The 22,403-nt window shown below is 38.5% G+C and overlaps 2 protein-coding genes across 5 annotated transcripts in view; one reads left to right on the top strand and one right to left on the bottom strand.

Annotated features, from left to right (window-relative positions):
• The window catches only part of IRAK4 (interleukin 1 receptor associated kinase 4), a 31,011-nt gene extending 17,599 nt beyond the window's left edge, over positions 1-13,412 (bottom strand). For 2 of the 4 annotated variants that reach the window (XM_023515388.1, XM_003793548.2), the window contains exons 1-5: positions 13,353-13,412; positions 4,959-5,128; positions 2,071-2,216; positions 1,077-1,259; positions 354-514 (exon numbers count right to left, since the gene is read on the bottom strand). In XM_023515388.1, the coding sequence (XP_023371156.1) occupies positions 354-514; positions 1,077-1,259; positions 2,071-2,216; positions 4,959-5,119 (651 nt within the window). In that variant the 5' untranslated portion in view covers positions 5,120-5,128; positions 13,353-13,412. The other 2 variants (XR_002774298.1, XR_002774297.1) reach the window with 2 other exon arrangements.
• A 198-nt stretch (positions 13,413-13,610) lies between these two features.
• The window catches only part of PUS7L (pseudouridylate synthase 7 like), a 22,051-nt gene continuing 13,258 nt past the window's right edge, over positions 13,611-22,403 (top strand). The window contains exons 1-4 of the mRNA XM_003793547.1: positions 13,611-13,663; positions 16,947-17,872; positions 19,685-19,844; positions 21,971-22,163. Of these exons, the coding sequence (XP_003793595.1) occupies positions 13,620-13,663; positions 16,947-17,872; positions 19,685-19,844; positions 21,971-22,163 (1,323 nt within the window). The 5' untranslated portion in view covers positions 13,611-13,619. The remainder of the gene's footprint in view (positions 13,664-16,946; positions 17,873-19,684; positions 19,845-21,970; positions 22,164-22,403) is intronic.

Raw genomic sequence — 22,403 nt, 5'->3', positions numbered from 1 at the left:
TGCAAAGAAAGTCACGTTTGTCAAATGTTGTGAGTATCTAACCACTTTAATACTGATTCTGCCTGAAGCACTGCAGGCAGCAGGGCTTTTGAACTTTATTTTGTGAATTTCCCACACTTACATGTGTGACCATGTGTATGTGTGCATAGACAGCTATATTTTTTTAAGGCTAGAACTCATAGCTTTCAATGGATTTTTTAAATGTCAAGCATTAACCAGCACAGAAAGGTGTTTATTCAAAGAAACTACATTACTAAAATAATATACATCCCAAAGATTAACTTAAAACCTATTCCACAGCACAGGCAGCGACTCTTCCTGTATTTCTCTTTATTCCTGAACATATAACTTACCGCTGCCAGCTTCTTCACAGCCACGGTTGTGTTGTTCACGTAGCCTTTATACACGACGCCAAATCCTCCCTCTCCCATTTTGTTACCACCCACAGATAGGGGTCGTTCATCAAAGTTATTCGTGACATTCTTCAGTTCATAAAATGAAAAACTGTGAAAACCTATAATGTTAATAAAATAAGAAAAAAAAATGCTTCAATTAAAAAATCAATTTCTCTTCATAATTTCAATATTTTCTCACTTAAGAGATTTCATACATAGGTGAATATTTGTAATTTTGGATTAGGTGAGATGGGAGAGGGCAAAACCATTCTGCAAATACAAATTACAAGCTTTATCTGTTTGCTGACCTTCCCTTCCAAACCTGTAGTCGATCACCCGAAATGCTAGCAGCATATTTGCGTGGGGCTGGTCTATCCACCTACAACTCTAGTCACCTATTTTATTGTTTAAAAAGTGGCTTTTCCAAGTTATATACATGTTTACGCATTTTCTTCATAGCATCTGTGTGTGTTTGCATCCCCCATTGCCTCTAATCACTGATAATACACTAATTAATACACTAAAGATGGTGTGTAATAAATCAGAAGGGGAGAACCCCCTGAAGAGCCACTGCCAGTGTGCCCCTGACGGCTGCACACAAAAAGAAGAGAGCTGTATTTTAAAACAGGGAAAGCCTTAATGAGAAATCCACTCCAGGAAAGCCCTGAAAACGTCACTTACGTGTATCACTAACTTCTCCGCTTGCGTTGTCTGGACTTGAGGAGTCGGGTAGCACGAAGTTCTGGTCAAGGTTCTGCACAGGCCTCGCAGAGGTCCTGTCTTTGTCACAGAAAGGCAAATGCGTCTGCTCAACAGTTGCGGCTTCCTTAGACGGCAGCGTGTTAACCGTTTTGGGAATAGCATCTGTCCAATGAAGACACAAGTTGTTCTTCCATAAGAAAAAGTGCTGTGAAAAAAGTCAAACTAGAAACCTGGTTCATTTAACATCATTGCAGTTACTCCAGGGCGGCCCGTAGTCTCACGGCACAGACAAGAAGCTGCCTGGGCAGAATCCCTACGTTGTGATAAAGGTGAATAGGGAGGGGAAGGCAGTGTTTGCAAAAAGTGGTCCCTGCGCTATCTGCACCAGAGACACTGAAGCACTTAGTTAAGAACACAGACCGTGAACCCAGTTTCAGAATTCAGATTAAGCAGATCTGTCTGGAAGAAAGTCCAGGAATCTATGTGCATAACAAGAACCCAAATGATCCTTATGCACAAACAGCTGAGGACCAAGGGTGTAAGTGGCACCAATGGAAGAAAGTACTAGGTATTAACACACAAGAATACAATTTATGGGAATCGTGATCATAGAGTCCCATGAAGGTAGAAGTTCAAGGTAAAAAAGCGCAAGAGCTCAAAAGAAGAATTACTTTCTTACACACTAACCTAGATGTCTAAAGTCTATATCCTTCTAAACTTCCTACTGGCACAGAACTTCCTGACTTTAACAGTAGGATCATAGTCAGTCATGAAGCCTCTATCACCTTCACAGCAGAGGCCACAGTGTCCTGTCTGGGTGCTTGTTAAAGACTTAGGGAGAGCGGAGAGAATGAAGGGACTCTCAAGTGTATTGTTTTTCTACTATGAGAAAAAAGGAAGCACAAGAAGAAATGTTTCAATTTCTGCCATTTGTCTTTCCATTCTAATTTTTGACATCCTGGTCACAGTTTACCTGGGAGCAAAAGACTTGCAGGAGCAAAAAACTCATTTTGGACCAAAAGATCCACAAGATCACCAACTGTGCAGTTTGTGGTACCCCAGTCAAAGAGTAATTCACTGGTGGGACTTTTTCCAGTTTGGAGTAATGCTTCAAATCTCCTTAAAAGCAAGTAACAAAGAAAAAACATTAGTCTATTGTCTTAGGTCATTTTCTGCTGCTAAAACAGAACATCACAGATTGGGTAATTTATGAACAACAGAAGTTTATTTGGCTCACAGTTCTAGAGGCTGGGAAGTCCAAGATCAAAGGGCTGCATCTTAGGAGAGCCTTCAAGCTCTGTTCATTCCATGGTGGAAAGATGAAAAGGCAAAAGAACATGAGAGAGAGAAAGAGAGAGAGAGAGAGAGGCAGACAGACCATGCAAGCAAGAAAGAACTCATCTTATTTGTGACCCACCCCTGAGATAACTAACCTACTCCTGCCATAATGACATTGATCAATTCAGGAGGGCAGACCCCTCATGGTCTAATGACCCTTAAAGATGATTGGCAATTAAATTTTTAATGCATGAACTTTGGGGATACATTCGAGCCATAGCATGTATAAATTGAGTTCATATGAAAATAGGAATTGATCCCCTTGCCCTGTCTCACCCACAGCACCTCCTGTAACATAAAGGGAAAGGAAGAGCAAGAGAACAAGTAAGAATTATAAAGAAACAGGAAGGGCAGAAGGAAAAAGAGATGCCAGAGATGATGTTAATAAAAGTGACCGCTTACTGAGTACTTGCTGAGTATTCAATCTGTGTGCACAGGATGCACACACATGACTTGTACAAAGATAATGTAATCATCATACTACTCCACTAATGAGAAAACTAGGCTTGGAGAGGTAATTAGCCCCCAGCCACACCGCCAACGAGATGAATCCAAGGAGAGTTTCCAATTCAGATCTCACTTGACCAAAGGCTGTGCCCTCAACCTACTTAGTTATGTTACCTCCAGTATGACTTACTAACTCTGCTATTTATATAATTTTTAATAAATCAGCCCACTTGGTTAAAGAACTACATGTAGAATATACATAACATTAGAGAATTATTCCTTAATCTTCAATTAAAATGAAGGAAAAACAGAGATTCATTTTTTCATTCTGTGGCTTTAAAACTAACAATTAGTTTTGAAAAGTAACATTTAAAAAACTTAAGCAATCTAGTTTTTTCTGCTTTTCTCCAAAGTCCTTATTTTGAAAAACTTCAACCTTATAGAAAAGTTGAAAGAATTAGACAATGAACAACCATTTACCCTTCCATAGACCCACTTATTGGACAACTGAGAAAATCTTGGCACATTTGTGCTCTTGTTCATGTTTTCTATTAGTCTATGTCTGTGGGGAGTGGGTTTTAGAGTGTGGGCCAGATGTCTTAGAGAATGTCTCATGGTCTAGATTTACCAGACTACTTTCTCATGATTAAATTTCAATTAACATTTTTAGTGAGAACACTGCATAGGTGACAAAGTGCTCTTCCCACCCTATGACATCCAGAGGTACATAATGGCATTCTGCATCATTACCGGTGATGTTAACGTCTGATCACTTGGTTAAGGAGGCATACCTCATATTTCTTCATTATAAAAGTACCTCCCCCCTTTATAACTCATAAGTAATTTGTGGATAATATTTTGGAATCTTGTGCACATTCTGTTCACCAACAACCTGATGCTTTTAGGCTCACCAATGAGTCTTATATGAATCAATTATTCATTGGTGGTTGCAAATTGGTAACTTTCTAATTCTACCATTCTTTTAATAATTATTTGCTGGTGTAATTCTACAAAGAAGAGCTTTTTTGGCTAGGCGCGAGGGCTCATACCTGTAATCCTTTAGGAGGCCAACGCGGATGGCTTGCTTGAGCTTACGAGTTTGAGACCAGCCTGAGCAAAAGCAAGACCCCGTCTCTACTAAAAACAGAAAAACTGAGGCATAGAGGATCACTTGAGCCTGACTTGGAGGTTGTTGTGAGCTATGATGCCACAGCACTCTACCCAAGGCAACAGCTTGAGACTCTGTCTCAAAAAAAAAAAAAAACTCAAAAAACAAAAAAGATCTTTTTCTTCCTACTACCACTGCCCAACTGTCCTCCATAGTTTTTTAACAGTAATAACAATAAACTATCTTTAAAACATGGCTTACAAGGATTTAACGGAAACTTCTTTCAATTAACTTAAAATGTTCACCCTTCATATGAGAAAATGGTTCCTGGAAGGAATAATATGGGAGCCAAGAATTTAAGTTCTTTATCAGGGCAATACTGAAAACCAAAAATAAATTTCTCTCCTTCTTGCCACTGAAGACAAATTTTAATATAGGTTTTAACTGCAGTGACAGACAAAAATAAAGTCTGCCTTTATATTTCAGACTAAATCAAGCAGAGATGGGTAAAGAGGAAAAATAAAAATTATTGGCAGATAGCAGTAAAGAATCTTGGCTAAGATAAAGAATTCTATTCACAGATGTGTATACTTATAAACAATTCGAAATGTCAATTTGAAAAACTCCCCACACACATTGTTACTGTACATATTAGAGAGTCATAGACTTTGAAGTTTAGGCTCCAGAATTCTACTGGAGTCTTACAATATTCTTATGTTTGCTGAATCTGGAAGTGAGAAGTATGAGGCAGAGTGAACTTTACTTGGGATCACATTAGCCCTCGTGACATATTGGAGAAGGAAGCAAAACTTGTGAAAAGGAAAACAAGAAAAGGTTACTTACTACAATTATCTCTTCCATAGTAGAGAGGTTCACTTTGTAAGTTGCAGTATTAGACAATATTTGTACATACTAATCACTCCAGATTGTGATATAGGAATTTAAAAAGAAAAAGAATTCTATATTACCTTATGTGAAATTGATTGTATCTATCATCACCAGATGGTTTTTTAATAGCTACAGCTAACTTCTTCCACCCTTCTTGAGGATCAATAAAATCTGACAGCTTCCTAATTAGTCCAAGGTTGAGGCTGCGCACATACGTTGATGATGTTACGGGTTTGTTCATCTTCTATCCCTAAAATATGGAAAATTCTCATTAAAAGTTTTACAGTAGTTGAAGATGACATCTGTATACACATATATCATGTTTTGCTATAGCATATGAAATGTTGGCAGCTGATTATACCATAAATAAAGGAACATTCCAAAGTCAAGTCACTGATATCCTGAGAAGAAATTAAAATTAGAATTTATATGTTTAACTGTCCTCTGGGTTTGCTTTTTTTTTTTTTCTACCTACAAATATCAATAAAAATTGGAGGGCATTTTTCTGACACTGATATTTTCCAAGTGAAATTTATGCAAAGGAGCAAAACTGTTTATCAGAAAAATTCCTGTGAGCATATTCAGGAATCATATCTATTAATAAAAGAAATTTATCATTTATTTAAAATACTTTTCTCAATAAGTACTTATTTAAAGAGTTTGAGGTTGCTATGAGCTATGATGCCATGGCACTCTACTCAGGACAACAGAGTGACTCTGTCTCAAAGTAAATGAATAAATAAAATGCAATACACTTTGGTAGAAGTAAAAAAAAAATGTAATGAAATAACATTAAAATCCACCTACTTTCCACTTAGTATGTTCTTCCTTGACCCCTGCACATTTTTGAGGGCATGAGATTTGCTTGACAACAATTCATTCATTCCCTACTAAGGCAAAAATTCATGCTTCACCACTTTACTCTCTAGACAGAATCTTTATTTCCTCAATCCCCCTTTTCTTCTGCTAACCCACCTTCAGAGCAGTATGGGCAAGGATGAATCTCATAATCTCTCTTTTTTATTTTTTATTTTTTATTTTTTTGAGACAGAGCCTCAAGCTATCCTCCTGGGTAGAGTGCTATGGCATCACAGCTCACAGCAACCTCCAACTCCTGGGCTCAAGTAAGTCTTCTGTCTCTGCCTCCCAACTAGCTGGGACCACAGGCGACTGTCACAACGCCCGGCCATTTTTTGGTTGCAGCCATCATTGTTGTTTGGCAGGCCTGGGCTGGATTCGAACCTGCCACCTCAGGTGTATGTGGCTAGCGCCTTAGCCACTTGAGCCACAGGCGCCGAGCCATGAATCTCATAATCTCATTGCACACCAGAGCTTCAGAATACAGCTATGGGGAGCTAAACAACTCAGTAGACTGGTGTGCATAGAAATTGACTGTTACCCTTTTTGCCTCCAGTCCGTCCACTACTGTTAATCTTTCACTTGTCTTCTCTCATTGTCCTTGGTAACTATTTTGGACCTTTGCCTCTCTCTGCATGGTTTTTATTTGTTCTCCATGTTCCTTATTCTTAGTAGATAGTGATCTCTTCTTCCAATTAATCAAGAATAATAGATTTAGATATTCCTCTGTTGAATACTTCTGCTTCCCTATATATTTTTATTTTAAAAATACAATTAATTTTTGGAGTAAAATAATGCATTCATAGAGAACAAAATTCTAAAGCTATAGAAGAGTAAAAAGCAAAAGTGCTCTGTGTGTCCTAGGCTTCTATGTCAGCGTCCATTTCTTTCTTTCTTTTTTTTTTTTTTTTTTTTTTTTTTGCAGTTTTTGGCCGGGACTGGGTTTGAACCCGCCACCTCCGGCATATGGGGCCGGCACCCTACTCCTTTGAGCCATAGGCACTGCCCCATCATCCATTTCTTCTTTTTGGCCTTTCTTAACCACCATGTCTACCTTCTCTTCACCTAATTATCTTTTGTCATTGCACAATATATTTGTAATCGTATATTTATTTATTTACTATTTATCTTCCTCATTCGACTTTAAACTCTACAATGCCAGGGGCTGTGCTCATTTATTCACTACTACATAGCTAGGGGCTTGCACGTCCTAGATCGTATTAGGTGTTTATTTTAGAAAGAAATAAACTATTGCCCAGTACTCTACTAGGTGATTTATGCATTTCATTTAATCATCTCAGTGACTAAAGCACGTCATCATCTCTTTGACAAAAGGTAGTAAGCGAAAGATCTAGGACTTAACCTCAAGCCTGACTCCAAAATTCATCCACATAATTTGATAAATTGGTCATGTTACTGTCTTTCTATGAAGACTACTCTTTCACTTTCATTTGAATGACCTGAATGAAAGCAGATAAGTAAGTGAGGCTCTGTCCTAAGTGACGAGGGCACAGAGAAGAGTAAATCCTTGTTCTCAAGCTGTTCGGCCTGGCAAGGGATACAGACAATTAGGATGAGTGGTGAATGTTGTGATAGGTGTGTTCTGACTGTTATGGGGCCCAGAGAAAGAGCGTCGAGCGGGGCAATCTGAAGGAGGAATGTCCAGACAGATTTGGTTGGAGTGGGAAGTTGAAAGGATGAAAGGAAGGGAATGAGGATAAACCCAAAAGAAAATTCCATGTAGAAACATAGCATGGGAGAAGGTGGGAGCACATGGGTTAGGCTCAGACAGGGAATTTGCAATGGCGAGACCACAGGGGGCGATAGGACCACAGGATGATTAAGTGACACGAGATGAGGCAGGGCCAAACTGACGAGTGCCAAATCGACGCAGGCCTCACATGCTAAGACAAGGAGGTTAAACTTAAATTAAAAATTATACAGGTGTCATTTCAAGATTTTAAGGAGAAGTGTTATATGACCCTATTTGGTTAATAAATATTCCTCTGGATAAAAGATTTATAGGAATGGGTATTGAGACACGGAAACCAATTTGAAAACTTCTGAAAACAATTTCATAAAAGATCAGAAATTGGAGGAAAGGGAGACAGAGGGAACAAAGAAAACGATCCCTGGGTGTTGTTTTGTTTTGGCCAAGTTAAACGGGAATTATCTACTTCTGGCACCATCTAGAGGAGTTGGCACCAAGGACCTATGTATTATATATTTGTCTAGAGCTTAGGCGAGAAGTTTCAGCAAAGAATGTTCACTGCAAGTGTTCTCACATATAAATTGAGAGCATATAAACATACATGGCTGAAGCAACAGTAAAAATGAGATTGCCTATTTGGAATGTTTAGAATAGAAAGGAATAAAGTGAAAGAAAGAATTTTTAAAAGTATTGATATCAAGAAGGTTAAGAAAAAACCAGGACACTAGCACACCAGAGACTTTTAGAATGGGGAAGGGGTTGGTATACATGTGTAAAGACTCAAAGAGGTCAAATAAACACCGATAGGTGTGTTAGATTTGAAAACCACAGGCCACTGTTGACTCAAGAAGGGCTGTAGTGGAAGTGTAAGTAAATGGCAAAAATAGATTTTCCAAGAGTTCTGGCTATGATGGGAAGTGAAGAGAAAGAGACAGAGACAGAGAGAAAAAGAGGTGTTCTCAGTTAATAGTGGCTGTTTTATATACCAATATTTACCATATTAGACATTGACACTGATAAATTTGTAACTTACTTATTCCTAGTTCATTTCAAATGACAATACATTATTACATGCTAGAATGCATAATATATTTTCATAAAAATAACTGCACTTCCACCCAAATCAGAAGAGTGATTGTTTTACAGTTTCGCAAATCTCTCTAAAGCTGAATTTAACAGGAGGCAGCCAAATTCTCATGTCTATTTCTTCATTCAGTCTGCTGCAGTATGTTGTTTGGTTGATGTGAATGAAAAAAAATCCAGCTTCACACCGACATAAGGAGCAATGTGGAGTCTGAAGCTGTACCAATGAACTTGCACATTAAAATCTACCACACTCTGAATGATTCTTTAACCATATGTGATTTCTATCTTGCAAACCTCCTGAAAGAATTTTGGGGACCCTAACTACACTTTGAGACTTCCAAATGAAAGAGTTTAAGACTTAACTGATTGTCAGTACAAATGGAACAGTGAATAGAGATGAATAAATCAGCCTTAAGTGGAAAGAAACTTCTTCCAAATCTAGAAAGAGGGAAGAAGAGGTCTGAATAAATTTGAAGGGAGAGGGAGAGCTCCCACACAATGTTACTTCCTCTGTGAAGCGGGAAGTGAGGTCATCTTGGGCCAGGTAAAAGGACTGACCAGGCACCTAAAGGGTCACCTGCTATTCTTCTCAGCCCAACTCAAAAGGCACTATTGGCTTTCCCTGAGAATCATCCCTTTTGGTCTAATATGTCACCCGGTCTTTCTTGCATTAGAACAATTATTATATTTTGTTGTTTACATGTCTGCCTTCTCTGTCAGATGATGGACTCTCCTGGGCAGGGGCCCAACAAAATTTACTTTAGCAGATACTTAAAATATTTGTGCTGAATGAAAAACTGATTTTTTAAAAATTAAGTGATATTATCTACCTAGAAGCAGAGTTACTCCCTTCAAGTTATTTTTCCTTTCATTTTATTTTTATTATTTTTTTGAGACTTACCTAGAAGCAGAGTTACTCCCTTCAAGTTATTTTTCCTTTTATTTTTATTTTTTTATTCATTCTTTGTGACAGAATCTTACTATGTCACCCTTGGTAGAGTGCTATGGTGTCACAGCTCACAGCAACCTCAAACTCTTGGGCTTAAGCAATTCTCTTGTCTCAGCCTCCCAGGTAGCTGGGACTACAGGCACCTGCCACAACACCGGGCTATTTTTTGTTGCAGTTGTCATTGTTGCTTAGCTGGCTTGGGCTAGGTTTGAACCCACCAGCCTCAGTGTAGGTGGCCAGCCCCCTACTCAATGAACTACAGGCACCACTTATCTTTCCTTATTTATTAAGATTTCTCTCTACTCTAAGAAGTATAATGTGATTGTCAAAGCTAGAAAAGACAGAATTGCTTAGTAATCCTAAAACTACAACTAAAATATAGGGAATTAAGAATTAAAAACAGCCTATCTGAAGGCCAGGGACAAATTTGATAGCTATCCTGCACTCAGACTTCTTGTAATGGTGTAAGGATACCAGGAAAAGGAAGGTCTTTTGGACAACGCCTTCATACATACGTGTCCAAAAGTTTGAAACCCCAGAAATTAAAATTTTACTTTTTACATAAATTCATTAACCACTCCCAACCACACACTTTGAAGAACATAAGCCAAAATATTAACAGTGGTTATCCTGTGGTGGTAATTTTTACAGTTTTGTTTTCATTTTTTTCAATAATGAAAACAGACCATGTAGAAAAACTTAAACAGTGTCATCATTTTCAGACTGTTCAAGATTTACTTTAGCATGCTTAGGATTAATGGACGTGGAACAGGATAAGTTGCTTACAAATGAGTAAATATCTACATGACTGTTTTCTCACACCATTCAATCTCATAGCAAAGAAAAATCATACTTATTTTTAAATAACACAATTCAGACAAGCAGACAGGGTGAGGTGGCGATTGAGACACATACTAAAATCAGTGTCTGCTCTCCAACACACACCTCCTCACGCACGCGCATCTTCTCCAAGTACCGTGCCGAGAATAGGAGTGCAAAACATTCCTGTCAAATCCATTACTACAGATTTAAGATTGTGCTTCACTAGATTCTCATCAATGGAGGAGACTGTACAGAAGTGGAGAGAAGATGCACTTTGAGGTTGCACGCGTTTGGGTTCTAGTCACAGCCAGCTGTGACCAGGGTTAGTAAACCAATTTCTCTGTGCCTTGGTTTCTTCATCTGAAAAACAGAGATATTAATACCTAAGGATTGTGGTAAGAATTAAAATCAACAAAGGCAAAGGGCCTAGTGTTGTCACATAATAGGTGGTAAAAAAAGAAAGTAGCAATTATTATTTTCTAGCAGAAGTTATTCTTATGTCATTTTTTTTTCAAAGAACTATGCAGAGTTGAATTTAAGCTCAATGTCCCGAACTGTAGTAAGGGCCACTGAGAAGGTACAAATAAGAGATCTGAGACTAGAACTAAGATTTTCAAGTGGTGGTAGTATTATTTCATTAATCACAGTTACTTCCATACATTTATAACCTTTCTAGAACATACTGTATTATTCACTCCCTGTGTTCCTAGAAAAATATGCTAGATAGCCATTAATCTTTATTTTTGGATACTTCAATATTATTCTGAACAAAAGCTGGTGATCCCTTCCAGATCCATTAACGTATGCAGGGCTACCTCTCTTAAATTGGGATATGTGCTGATGTGGCATGAATTATACAACACATCTTAATCAAACACTGATTTAACTCAAGGATTTAACTGGTAAGGAAGTTTAAATGCTTTGAATATATATTTTAAAAGTAATATCATTCCTTCATCAAATGTTAACTGAGTGTCTACTTTGTGCTTGGTATTGATTCAGGCCTCTGGAGAAAAAAAATTAGGAAAATTAGAAAAGTAAAAAATACCTGAACTCATGGAGCTTATATTCTCACAGAAAAAGACAGACAATAAGCAAACAAATAAATTTTAAAGTCTGTTAGATGGTGCCAAATGGAATAGAAGAAAATCGTCACAAAACAGAGAAGGGGCTATAATGTTAAATAAGTAGTTACAGCAGGATTTTCAACCAATGTGCCTAGAGAGGACTGTATGTGTGCTGTGAAAAATTTTAAAGATCATTAATTAAATTATTGCTGAAAGAAGTTCAAGGTACAGTAAATAGATTGCTTTTTTCTTACTCTTTTTTAAATCAACATAATATGTATATATTTTAAGACAGAGTCTCACTTTGTTGTTCTACATAGAGTGCTGTGTCATCATAGCAACTCTTGGGCTAAAGTGATCCTCTTGCCTCAGCCTCCTATAAGTAGCTGGGACTACAGGTGCCTGGTACAATGCCCAGTTAGTTTTTCTATGTTTAGTAGAGACGGTGGGGTCTCACTCTTGCTCAGGCTGGTCTTGAATGCCTGAGCTCAAGCAATCTACCCACCTCAGCCTCCCAGAGTGCTAGGATTACAGGTCTGAGCCACCTCCCCTGGCCTTTTATCAACATCATTTAAGTGTGCCATGTAAATTTAATTAAAGGTTTGATGTGCCCCGAGAAAAAAAAAAAAAAATGTTGAAAAACAGTGAGATAAAATAAGCCTCAACAAGAAGGTGATATTTGATTAAATGTCTGAAAGAATAAGAAAGCCAGGTTTCTCAGCAAAAGGAAGAGTCAATGCAATGGTTGGAAGTGGGCCCAAGGAGAAACAGCAACAGCAAGGAGATGGTGGACTGCAGACTGGCCAGCCGGCAATTAGCAGATGAGGTCCCAGAGGGAAACAGGCCATGTCTCCCTGGGCTTACAGTCTGTATTGACTTTGTTCCTGAATAACAGTCGTGTCTTAAGGATACTGGGACAGCTGAGAATAAAGGACATTGGAGTAAGGAGAGACAAGCAGGAAGAATGCAGCTAGGTGAATATCCCAGTAATCCAGGTGGGAGGGGGTGGAGGCTTGGACCACTGTGGTAGCAGGGCATGCGCAGAATTCCAGGGATGCCGGGTAGATTCCCAGGTAGAGCCTATAGAATCCTACGTGCTGATGCGGAGAGGGAGAACGTAGCATTGAGGTTTCTGGTTTGAACAAGTTTCCGGACACACACTGAGATGGACCAGACTGTGAAGGTGCACGTTTGGCCAGGAGCTCAGTTTGGACGGGTAGAAGGCAAATTTCAAATCAATGCTTCACACGAAAACAGAAGAATAGAAGAAATCTGAACTTTCTGAAAGATCTCTTCAAGGAATGCTCCCAGAAAGGGGGCATTTAATACCCTCTGCTCAAAGGCGCCTTGGGCAGATAGGATTTTGAGGTACTAACAGTTCCCGGTGGAAGCCCTAGAAGTGATTTCTCAGGGTTTGCTGTTAGGCCTTTGTGTCCTTTCTTGCTTCCAAGCTGTCAGGTAGACTTCTCCCCCACCCGGCCCCTCCACCTGTTAACGCACTTACCTGACCCTCCAACCCCTCTCCACTTTGAATTGCCTGCAGACTTGGAAGCTAGAGAAACAAGCTAATTAGAATGGAGAGAAGGCTCGCAAAGCTGTCTCTGCGACAAGCGTCCACCAGGCGCTGGCCCCACTTCCTGGTTCTCGGTAAAGGAGATTTCATTTCGTAAACGGGCTCACGGAACACGCAGTTCAGAAACCTGGGGTGAGAGCCAACGGCGCCCCAGAACTCTGGGTGACGCTCCTCCGCGCCTCAGGTTCATCCGACGAACGTCTGGCTTTCTAGGGACCCACCCAAGTCCTTCTCCTGCTGCGAGCTCTGTCCACGCAACCTACTTCCTCTCTAACTTTTCCTCATTGATGGGAAGGCGACATCCGTTCAGCAACGGTTCCCTAAAGCCCTAGGGTCGAGGGACCGAGGCCTGGATGCGGACCTCGTACAACCTGGGCGAAGGAAGAGCGCACCCCGGGAATCCCTTACCTGCCCCGGCGCGGGGCACCGGCGCGGCGCCGCCAGGAAGAGGGAGCCGGCGAAGGGCGAGCGCGCTCGGAAAGCCGAGAAAGGGCGGGACCGACCCTACAGTCCCGCCCCCTCCCCGCCTCTTTTTGTTTTTCATTTGCCTTCGCTCCTCCCTGCGGCTCCGCAAAATGAGCCACTGCTCAACTTGGTCGGGGCCTTCTTTACGAGGGAGCCTGCTCCTTTAAATACGCCCGTGTCGGAGGCTGAAAATGTTTGAGGCTTCCGGGCATGCGCATAGCGTTGCGCCGAGGAATGCCTTCATCTGCACGGAGGTAGATGGGGTCGAGCTTCCTAGAGTCGCGTTATGAAGATTGTGTATGGGGTAGCGACAAGGTCGGCTTTGAGGATCGTTTATTCCCAAAGAAGGGCGAAGTGTGCTGGTGTCGCACCTTGGGACAGGCGGGGTTAGGGGAGGGAAAAGAAGCGAGTGCAGCTGCTGTCGGTGTCGGGGATTCCCTTGGACTTCTGGAAGGCGGCGCCACCTTGGTTGTGTGCAGCGGCAGCTTCTGCAGGAGTGGGTTCCGCAGAGTTAGGGCGACTGGTGAAGGAAACGCATCCTGGAAAAGGAGCTGCTTTTCTCCATTTCTGACACCTTCCCAGCATTCCTAATTTCTCTGCCACGAGCTAGTCAAACTACCTTCCACCGGACACACCCATCAGCAAACTCTTGCAGGGGAACACTGCACCTTCATACTCAAGGCTATGTGGGCCCCTTGGCTGCCTCCAGTTCTGTTCCACTCTTGCTAAGATGTTTGGCTGGAGTTCCCTCATCCGAACCTTCTTCCCAAGTTTCCCTGCCTGTTTCACTAGCTTAGAATGTCTTTGTATCTTCTTCCTTTTTCTGGAGGAACAAAAAATAATTATTCTTTTAAGGCAAGGCCCTAGAGCTGTGCTCTCAATCCTATTATTCTTCACCTCCTCCAACTCTGACTCCACCAGATGCATCCTGCTCATTTTCATCAGTGTCCTCTTACTGAAGCACCTGTTTGGAGTATGTCACACTTTTACACAAACAGCTCCAGTGGCCATCTACTGATCACCCAATAGATTCTAAGTTCTTGACAGAGCAATCAAGGTCTTCCATAGTCTGGTATCAATCCAGCTGTGTATTCCAGAACCGTTCTACCTCCTCCCCACCTTGTCCCCACTTCTATATCTAGGCTTCTTATTATTCTCTCACACATTGGGTTTGGGGCTTGTACATTAATTATGATATCTCTGACGATTTTCTATCTTGTCGTGAACCGTTTTGTGGACCTCAATGGCCGCTTCTTGCTTTATGTCCTTCCTGATTGTCACGAGCAAAAGTGATGCCTTCTTTCTTCCACTTCATCCCTGCAGCTCTCAATTTGCACTAGTTTCATTTATTCAACAGTATTGACTGCAGACCAACTATGTGCTTGACACTGCTCTAAACGTGGGATAATCATTAGTGAGTAAAGAGGACAAAGTTGGTGCACACATAAAGCCAATATTCTAGTTGGATATTATCTATCTATTATAGATAATAAATGAAGGTAAAACATACACTAGAAATGCAATGCAAAAACATTAAAGAGGGTTTTGTGAATGATAGTCCTCTGCTGTTTCCTCCTATTGGTCAGAGAAAACCTCTCTGAAGATACAAATGATTGGGGAAGGAAAAATTTAAGCAGCGGGAACAGTTAGCATAAAAGTGCTGAAGAAGGTCAGTGTAGCCAGAGGATGGTGAGTAATAAGGCAGATGTCTAAGAGAAAGGCAGGGTCCAGAATCTTAGATGCCTTTGGAAACTAAGGTAAGTAATTTAGATTTCATTATAAATGTGATTAGAGCATTCTAAACAGGGGTATGGTATGATTCAATTTACATTTTCAAACATCATTTTGGCTGCCATGTGGAAAATGGACTATAGTGGGCCAGTAGAAGAGGCAGGAATTAGAGACCTTGATAGGTCTCAAAGTCTAAAAGATTTTGGAGTGGAAGTTTTAAAATAGAGTTGAAGAAGGACAGTAGGAGTGACCAGAGAATCAGGTGATTAATATTTATGCAGTTTTTGGAGATGGGAAAGTCAAAATGATGACCATGAGAGTGGGTGACAAAGATGAAGTGGAGGTGGGAGGTTGAGGTTGAGAGTGAGGGAGTGAGAGCACCAGATATGACGTGGGTGATCCACATGCAGGATCACAAAAGTCATGCTGGATAGTATAGTAGTGATCCAGTGGTCATCAGGGAATGAGGAGTCATCAGGGGATCCAAGACAGGATGGAAGCAGGTAGTAAAGCCTGATGGCATGACTTAAAAGGAACTGGGATTTGGGGAGGTAGTAGAGGAAGAATACCTTAGAAGGGACAGTGACAAATGATGAAAATATTTACACCTCCAGGTGCTAAGGCAGATGGGTATAAAATTAAAAATGCTCTTCACTTAAGAGGACTAACGAAGCAGTAACTTAGGGAAATGGGCAGGTTTCAATTAAGGCAAGAAATTGAGGGAAGTGTGATGGAAATTAAAGAATTAATGAAAATAGGTACATCCTCGTATATTTGAATATGGAGAATTTCCTATGATTTCTACATGGCATAATGGAAAGGACTGAGAATTGAGAAGGGAGATGGTTTTGACAAATTGGTTCAGATTAGTAGGATGTATTGTGGAAATGGGTTAAAGGTCCAGATAATGATAAATTACTTGGAGAATGTGGGTAACAAAAAGAATTGAGTAGCACGGAGCACCTTCCCAGGGCAATTTATCTTTCCTGCAGTTCCATGTGCTATGGTAGCTATGGTTTATGGGAAAAGTGTGTGAAGGCTTTCTCTGAGTACTGTTCTCTTGTGTATTGTTCCAAGAAAGCTCTGTAAGAGTTTCTTCTCTCTTGTGCCAATGATACTGTTGGAATTTTCCTCTGGGTCAACCTCAAAAGTTTCTGTCTGTCCCAACGGGAGCTTTAGAGGAGCCTTAATGTCCAGGACTAATGTAAGCATCCCTTGAAATCAAATTTCAAGTTGGTATTTACCAACTTCATTGAAATCAAATTGCAATTTGGTATTTATAACTTCATTCACCTTATCAGTTGAGACCACTTTGTCCTATCTTCTTCAACTCTTTTCTATACATAACCTCTAATATTTCAAAAGCTAGCCACACATTCTCTGGAATTAGCTAAAAATTTTAGGCTTCAGGAATGGGTTTTGGACAAGTCTATGTAAATAATCCCATATTCTCATCTCTTCTTTGTGGGCCTGTGAATGGTGTTTTTAAGGCCATGTAATAGTGTTCCTGTGAATGGTGTTTTTAAGGCAAACTTAAAATTGACCCATTGTAATCCTGAATAATTAGATGGAAGCCTAGAACGAGTGAATATCTGAATTACAAATGACTAGTTGTACCAGAAATAGCTTGCCTATTAATTCATCTTGGTATAGGAAAGTAGAAGTTTATCATAAATTATTAATGTCATTTAAAAGGACTCAGAATTAAAAGGAGACAGAAATAAATAAATTCTGCAAACTTATTTCGGCTTTGTCCTGCACAACTTCTCTTTCTGGTAACTGGCTGCCTCTTTGTTTCTTTTGTAGGCTTTGCTATTTAACAATGGAAGAGGATATAGATTATACAGTGAGGTTTAGTTCTCTGCGTTTTATTAATGACCATGTTGGATTTCATGGCACAATAAAAAGCTCACCAAGTGACTTTATTGTTATTGAAATTGATGAACAGGGACAATTAGTTGATAAGACCATTGATGAGCCTATTTCTGAGATTAGTCAAGTAAAACCTGAGCCAAATAATTTTCCCAAAAAACCAAAACTAGATCTTCAAAATCTGTCCTCTGAAGGTAGAAGTAGCCAAGAACTTCGTACTTTGGCGAGATGCCCTGATAGTGACCAAAATTGTCATTCAGATTCAGAAAAAGAAGATACTATCAATGACAGAGCTTCCAAATGTGAAGAAAAACCTGATGTAGTAAGTCCCTATTTAGATGAAAAAACTAATGAGTTACTGAATCATTTTGCCTGTGACATAAAAGACAAATGGCTTTCTAAAGCTGAGCTAACTGGACCAACGCCTGAATTCTCAACAGGCAGAATCCTTGACAAAACCCAGAGGGCTAGTTTACATAGTGCCATTAGGCAGAAATTTCCTTTTTTAATGACTGTAGGAAAAAACAGTGAAATTGTTGTAAAACCAAATCTTGATTATAAAGAACTCTGTCACTTAGTGTCTGAAGAAGAAGCAGCTGGCTTTTTTAAATATTTAGATGCAAAGGAAGAAAATTCCAGGTTTCTCTTTAAACCTGATGCAAACAAAGACCACAGAAAAGCTGTTCATCATTTCGTCAACAAAAAGTTTGGAAACCTTGTGGAATCCAAGTCTTTTCCTGAACTGAATTGCAGTGCTAATAATCCAAATGTGGTGATAACAGTAAGATTTCGGGAAAAAGCACACCGGCATGGGAGAAGATCTCTTCGTGAATGCCAGGAAAGAAAGGATAGGTATACAGGTAAATTTAATGCATCGTCATTTTCTTAGGTAAGCTTAGTTAAATGGAAAATTGTGTGAAAGCTGAATAATTTCATATGAATAGACTCTGCTGGAGAGATACTATATGTTTTATCTATTTATGTAGGAAGTATATTTATGTAGGATACTATTTATGTAGGATACTATTTATGTAGGATAATATTTATGTAGGATACTATTTATGTAGGAAGAGGAATTGCTGGTAGGTGATTTAATTCCAGGAGTTCTAACTTACTCTGTTACTTAATGGAAGATAACATCTTTCTAATAACACCAAATGTAAAAATTAGCTTTATTGAAGACAGTGTGGTAATACAGGCATTTATAGTTAACACAATCATAAACATATAAAGTTCTATGTACATATGTAAGCAGTTATATTGTGTTCAGTAAAGTTTTATAGAAGGTAAATCTTGATTTCATTTTTTAAAAATCATCTTAATTAAAATTAAGGATGTGGAGATAAAAATATTTTTGTTGTATTAATATCTGGCGAAGTGAAGAGAATACTTTGTGTACCCAGGGAGGGAACCTGAAAACTGGGTTCTGTCAGTTCTCTAGAGAGGATATGCCCAAACTTTAGCCTGTGTTATAATCAGGAAAGGGTCTTATTAAAACAGGTTACTGACCCCTCAAGTTTCTGGTTCAGAAGGTGTGGGGTGGGGGTCTCACAAATTCCAAGGTGATGCTTTTCCTGCATTTTCACAGTCACTGTTTGAGGGGATAGATTTAATTCCCACGATGAACTCTCACTGTGTAGGTCCAGCTGACCAGGTTTAATTGGCCTATGCCCTTCATGAAGATTGGGAAGTGTTTCACATGGTCATGTTTTATGAATTTATTTAGCAAAGTATTTTAAGATAAAACCAGCAACCCCAGTTTGCACAGATGTAGTGGCACAGAAACAGGATTGTACTCTGAAGGGACCACAGATTAAATGAGAAGAGTTTAGATATTGGAGTTATGTAGATTTGATTTTTACATTATGGCTTTAGTTCACAAAAAAACTTATAAAATTTTTATATCATTAAGATTTGGTTCTACAAATGTGAAAATGGGATGAATAATACCAGGGTCAGGTTAACAGTTCATAACTTTGGGTTGTACTTGAAAAATGTGGTAATAGTAAAACCTAATTTACAATTATATTCTAAGCAGGGAATATATATTTTAGACAGAGCATGTGAAAATGCACAACTGTGGAACGTTGTAGACCTTCCATGGATTGCAAGAAGTTCTTTCTGTCTGGGTCATAACATATCTGAATGGAAGTGGCCCATGTGGAAACTGCAAGGGTAGATTTGGGCCAGCTATGAATGCCAAATTAAGAAATTTGGATTTTTTTTAATGAGCCAAGCAGCATTTAAAAAATAACAGCTGAAATCAGTGATGCTGCTTCATATTTTGACTAAAAAACCTGATTTATTTAAATTAATGATTTGATTTTTTATTGAGACAGTCTCACTGCATTGCCCGCAGTAGAGTGCCATGGCATCACAACTCAAAGCAACGTCAAACTCTTGGGCTTAAGCGATTCTCTTGCCTCAGCCTCCTGAATAGCTGGGACTACGATGCCTGGGTATTTTTTGGTTGACAATTGTCATTGTTGTTTTAGCTGGTCCAGGCTGGGTTCAAACCCTCCAGCCTTGGTGTATGTAGCCAGTGCCCTATCCACTGAGCTATGGGCACTGCCCTGATTTGATTTTTTAAACTGTTAATCAGTTAGTCTGCTAAGAATATAATTATATATGGTAGTCTCTTCTTTTGTAATCTAAGATTATTTTTGTTTCAGCTTTTACCCTACAAAAGGAAAACCTGGAAATGTTTGAAGCGATTGGTTTTTTAGCTGTCAAACTTGGTGTGATTCCTTCAGATTTTAGTTATGCGGGCCTTAAAGACAAGAAAGCCATCACCTACCAAGCAATGGTTGTCAGAAAAGTGACTCCAGAAAGGTAATAAGATACTGCTTTGTAACATAGAACTTTATATTTATCAAATTAATAAGTAGTAAATCAAACATTCAGAATAATACTGGGAGCATATTAACCTTACTATCTGTAATATTCATTATTGATTACTAACTTGGCAAACATTGGCATTCATAATATAATTTTCTGCTAATTAGAGCTATGTCTTAAATTTATGTTGAAAATAGAGTATGTTTTAGGATAGAAACTTTGAGAAGTGCAGATTTAAATTGTCTAAATTATTTCTCAATATCCTGTGCTATATTTAAATATGCATTTGCCTTCAGGAAAGTGTCTTATAATTTTTTTCTAATTCTTATAATGTGTATGTACATGGATTATCTTGAATCATTACACTTAAAATACTCATAAATTCCTATTAAATAGAATGTATTTAAATTTAGCCTCCCTCAGCTTAATCAAATTTTAAAAATATTTTTATAATTGTAAAAGAAATATATATTTATTGTAGAAAATTCAGAAATAGAGAAAAGCATAAAAAAAGAAATTAAAGTTTCCAATAATTCCACTACTCAGTAACAACTATAATAACATTTTGATCTATTTATTTCACACTTTTTTTAGACTAACTACATCACACATATATACCACACAGGCATTTATTATAGATATAACTCACACTGCATGTATAGTTTATATTTTACTTTTTTTTCTTTTGAGACTGAGTCTCAAGCTATTCTCCTATGTAGAATGCTGGTATCATAGCTCACCGCAACCTTCAGCTCTTGAGCTCAAGTGATCCTCTTGCCTCAGTTTTTCTATTTTTAGTAGAGATGGGGGTCTCGCTTTTTGCTCAGGCTGGTCTCAAACTTGTGAACTCAAGCTATCCACCTGCCTTGGCCTCCCAGAGTGCTAGGATTACAGGCATGAACTACCATGCCCGGCCTATATTTTACTTTTTAAAATAAAACAAAATTGTTATGTGAAAATTGATATCGTGAAATATTTCAAAATCATGTTCATTATTTAGAATAATTTGTTTAATATCCCCCTATTTTTGAAAAGTAGAATTTGTTCCGGTTCTTTTATTATAAATGCCATGATTAATTTTCTTATAATTAAATCTGTACCTCATGGATAATTTTTGCTTAAGATCAACTCCCAAAAATTGAATTAGTAAGTCAAAATTTAGCCTAATTTGATCGAATGTCCATACATTAACCCCTGGTTACGAGATGCTTAAGAATCCACTAAATTTCTGATATCTAAATGCTTCTAAGCTCTTACATCGGGGACGAAAATGTGTATGATTTTGTCTTTGTGGTGAAGAAGGACAGTAAGGAAAAGAACTTCAGATGTTAGAAAATGTTCAACACAAAAGCTACGTTTTAATTCTCAAAGACAATACATATATTAGTTTCTTGTAACAGAGATTTCTTTGATTTGGCTTATGGGTATGGGATTTTCCTTACCCTTCAAGTAATAGTGGGATTTTAAGAGATGTAAAAAATCTGGAGATATATTTGGAGAGTCAGGAAACTAAACAGTCTGCCTGACACACAGGGTGGTCATAGAGTTGACTGTTTTAAATTGTACACCAACTTTATGGCCACCCTGTATAATTCCTATAGAGACTACAGAAAATAGGGATATAAAGGAAAGTTTCTATCTGTTCTTATTGGACCTTGAAAGTTCTCAGAAAATTTGAATCTATTCCTTAGAGGTTAGGGAAGAATTGAAAGTTTGAGTAAGAAAGTGTTCGGAGCAGAATTTGGAACATCTTCTGGTGCTGGTGGTTTTTCTTGGCAAGGCTGGGGGAAGAGAGACTGAAGGAGCAGAGTGTGGGGACAGGAGGATGAGTAGAACTTCTAGGAGGTTCTGTCACTTGAACTAAGAAGTCAGGTCTATGGAGACAGAGTGATAGCATTAGTAACACGTGTTCAAGTTCTTAAAATTATTCTGTTATTATAATCCTATAGTAATGGCTATTTAGTGCACATTTGTTGAAATAACATTAACTTTCGAATATTTGAAGACATTTGTGCTACTGTTCAGATCTAAGGGGTTGCTTGGCAGTTATCATTTAAAACTTTATACTAAAGTAATTTTAAATGTAAGATTTAACTAAATGTATGATTTATCCCTTGTAGGTTGAAAAATATTGCAAAAGACCTTGAAAAGAAAAGAATGAGTGTGTTTAATATTCGGTCTGTAGATAATTCCCTTAGACTCGGTCAGCTCAAAGGAAATCACTTTGATATTGTCATCAGAAATTTAAAAAACCAAATAAACGATTCTGCAAACTTGAGAGAAAGAATTTTGGAGGCAATAGAAAATGTTAAGGTAAGAAAACGTAATTTGAAAATAGAATATTATAGGAAAATTGTTATTATAGTCATTAAATCTTCTATATATTAAGGCAAGAGGGGAAACTTTTTTGGTACCTTTTTATATGTATTTTTAAAGTAATAATTATTTTTAAAGTGATAATTAGGATCATTTGGCTTATTTTTTAATTCTTCTTAGTACATCTTTGTATTAAAACAAAATAGATAAATGTAATTTAAAAAATACAGTGTATGG

This window comes from Otolemur garnettii, unplaced genomic scaffold (assembly GCF_000181295.1).
Source record: "Otolemur garnettii isolate 467f Iridium unplaced genomic scaffold, OtoGar3 scaffold00070, whole genome shotgun sequence".
Taxonomy (NCBI): domain Eukaryota; kingdom Metazoa; phylum Chordata; class Mammalia; order Primates; family Galagidae; genus Otolemur; species Otolemur garnettii.
This window is presented reverse-complemented; position numbering and strand designations above follow the sequence as displayed.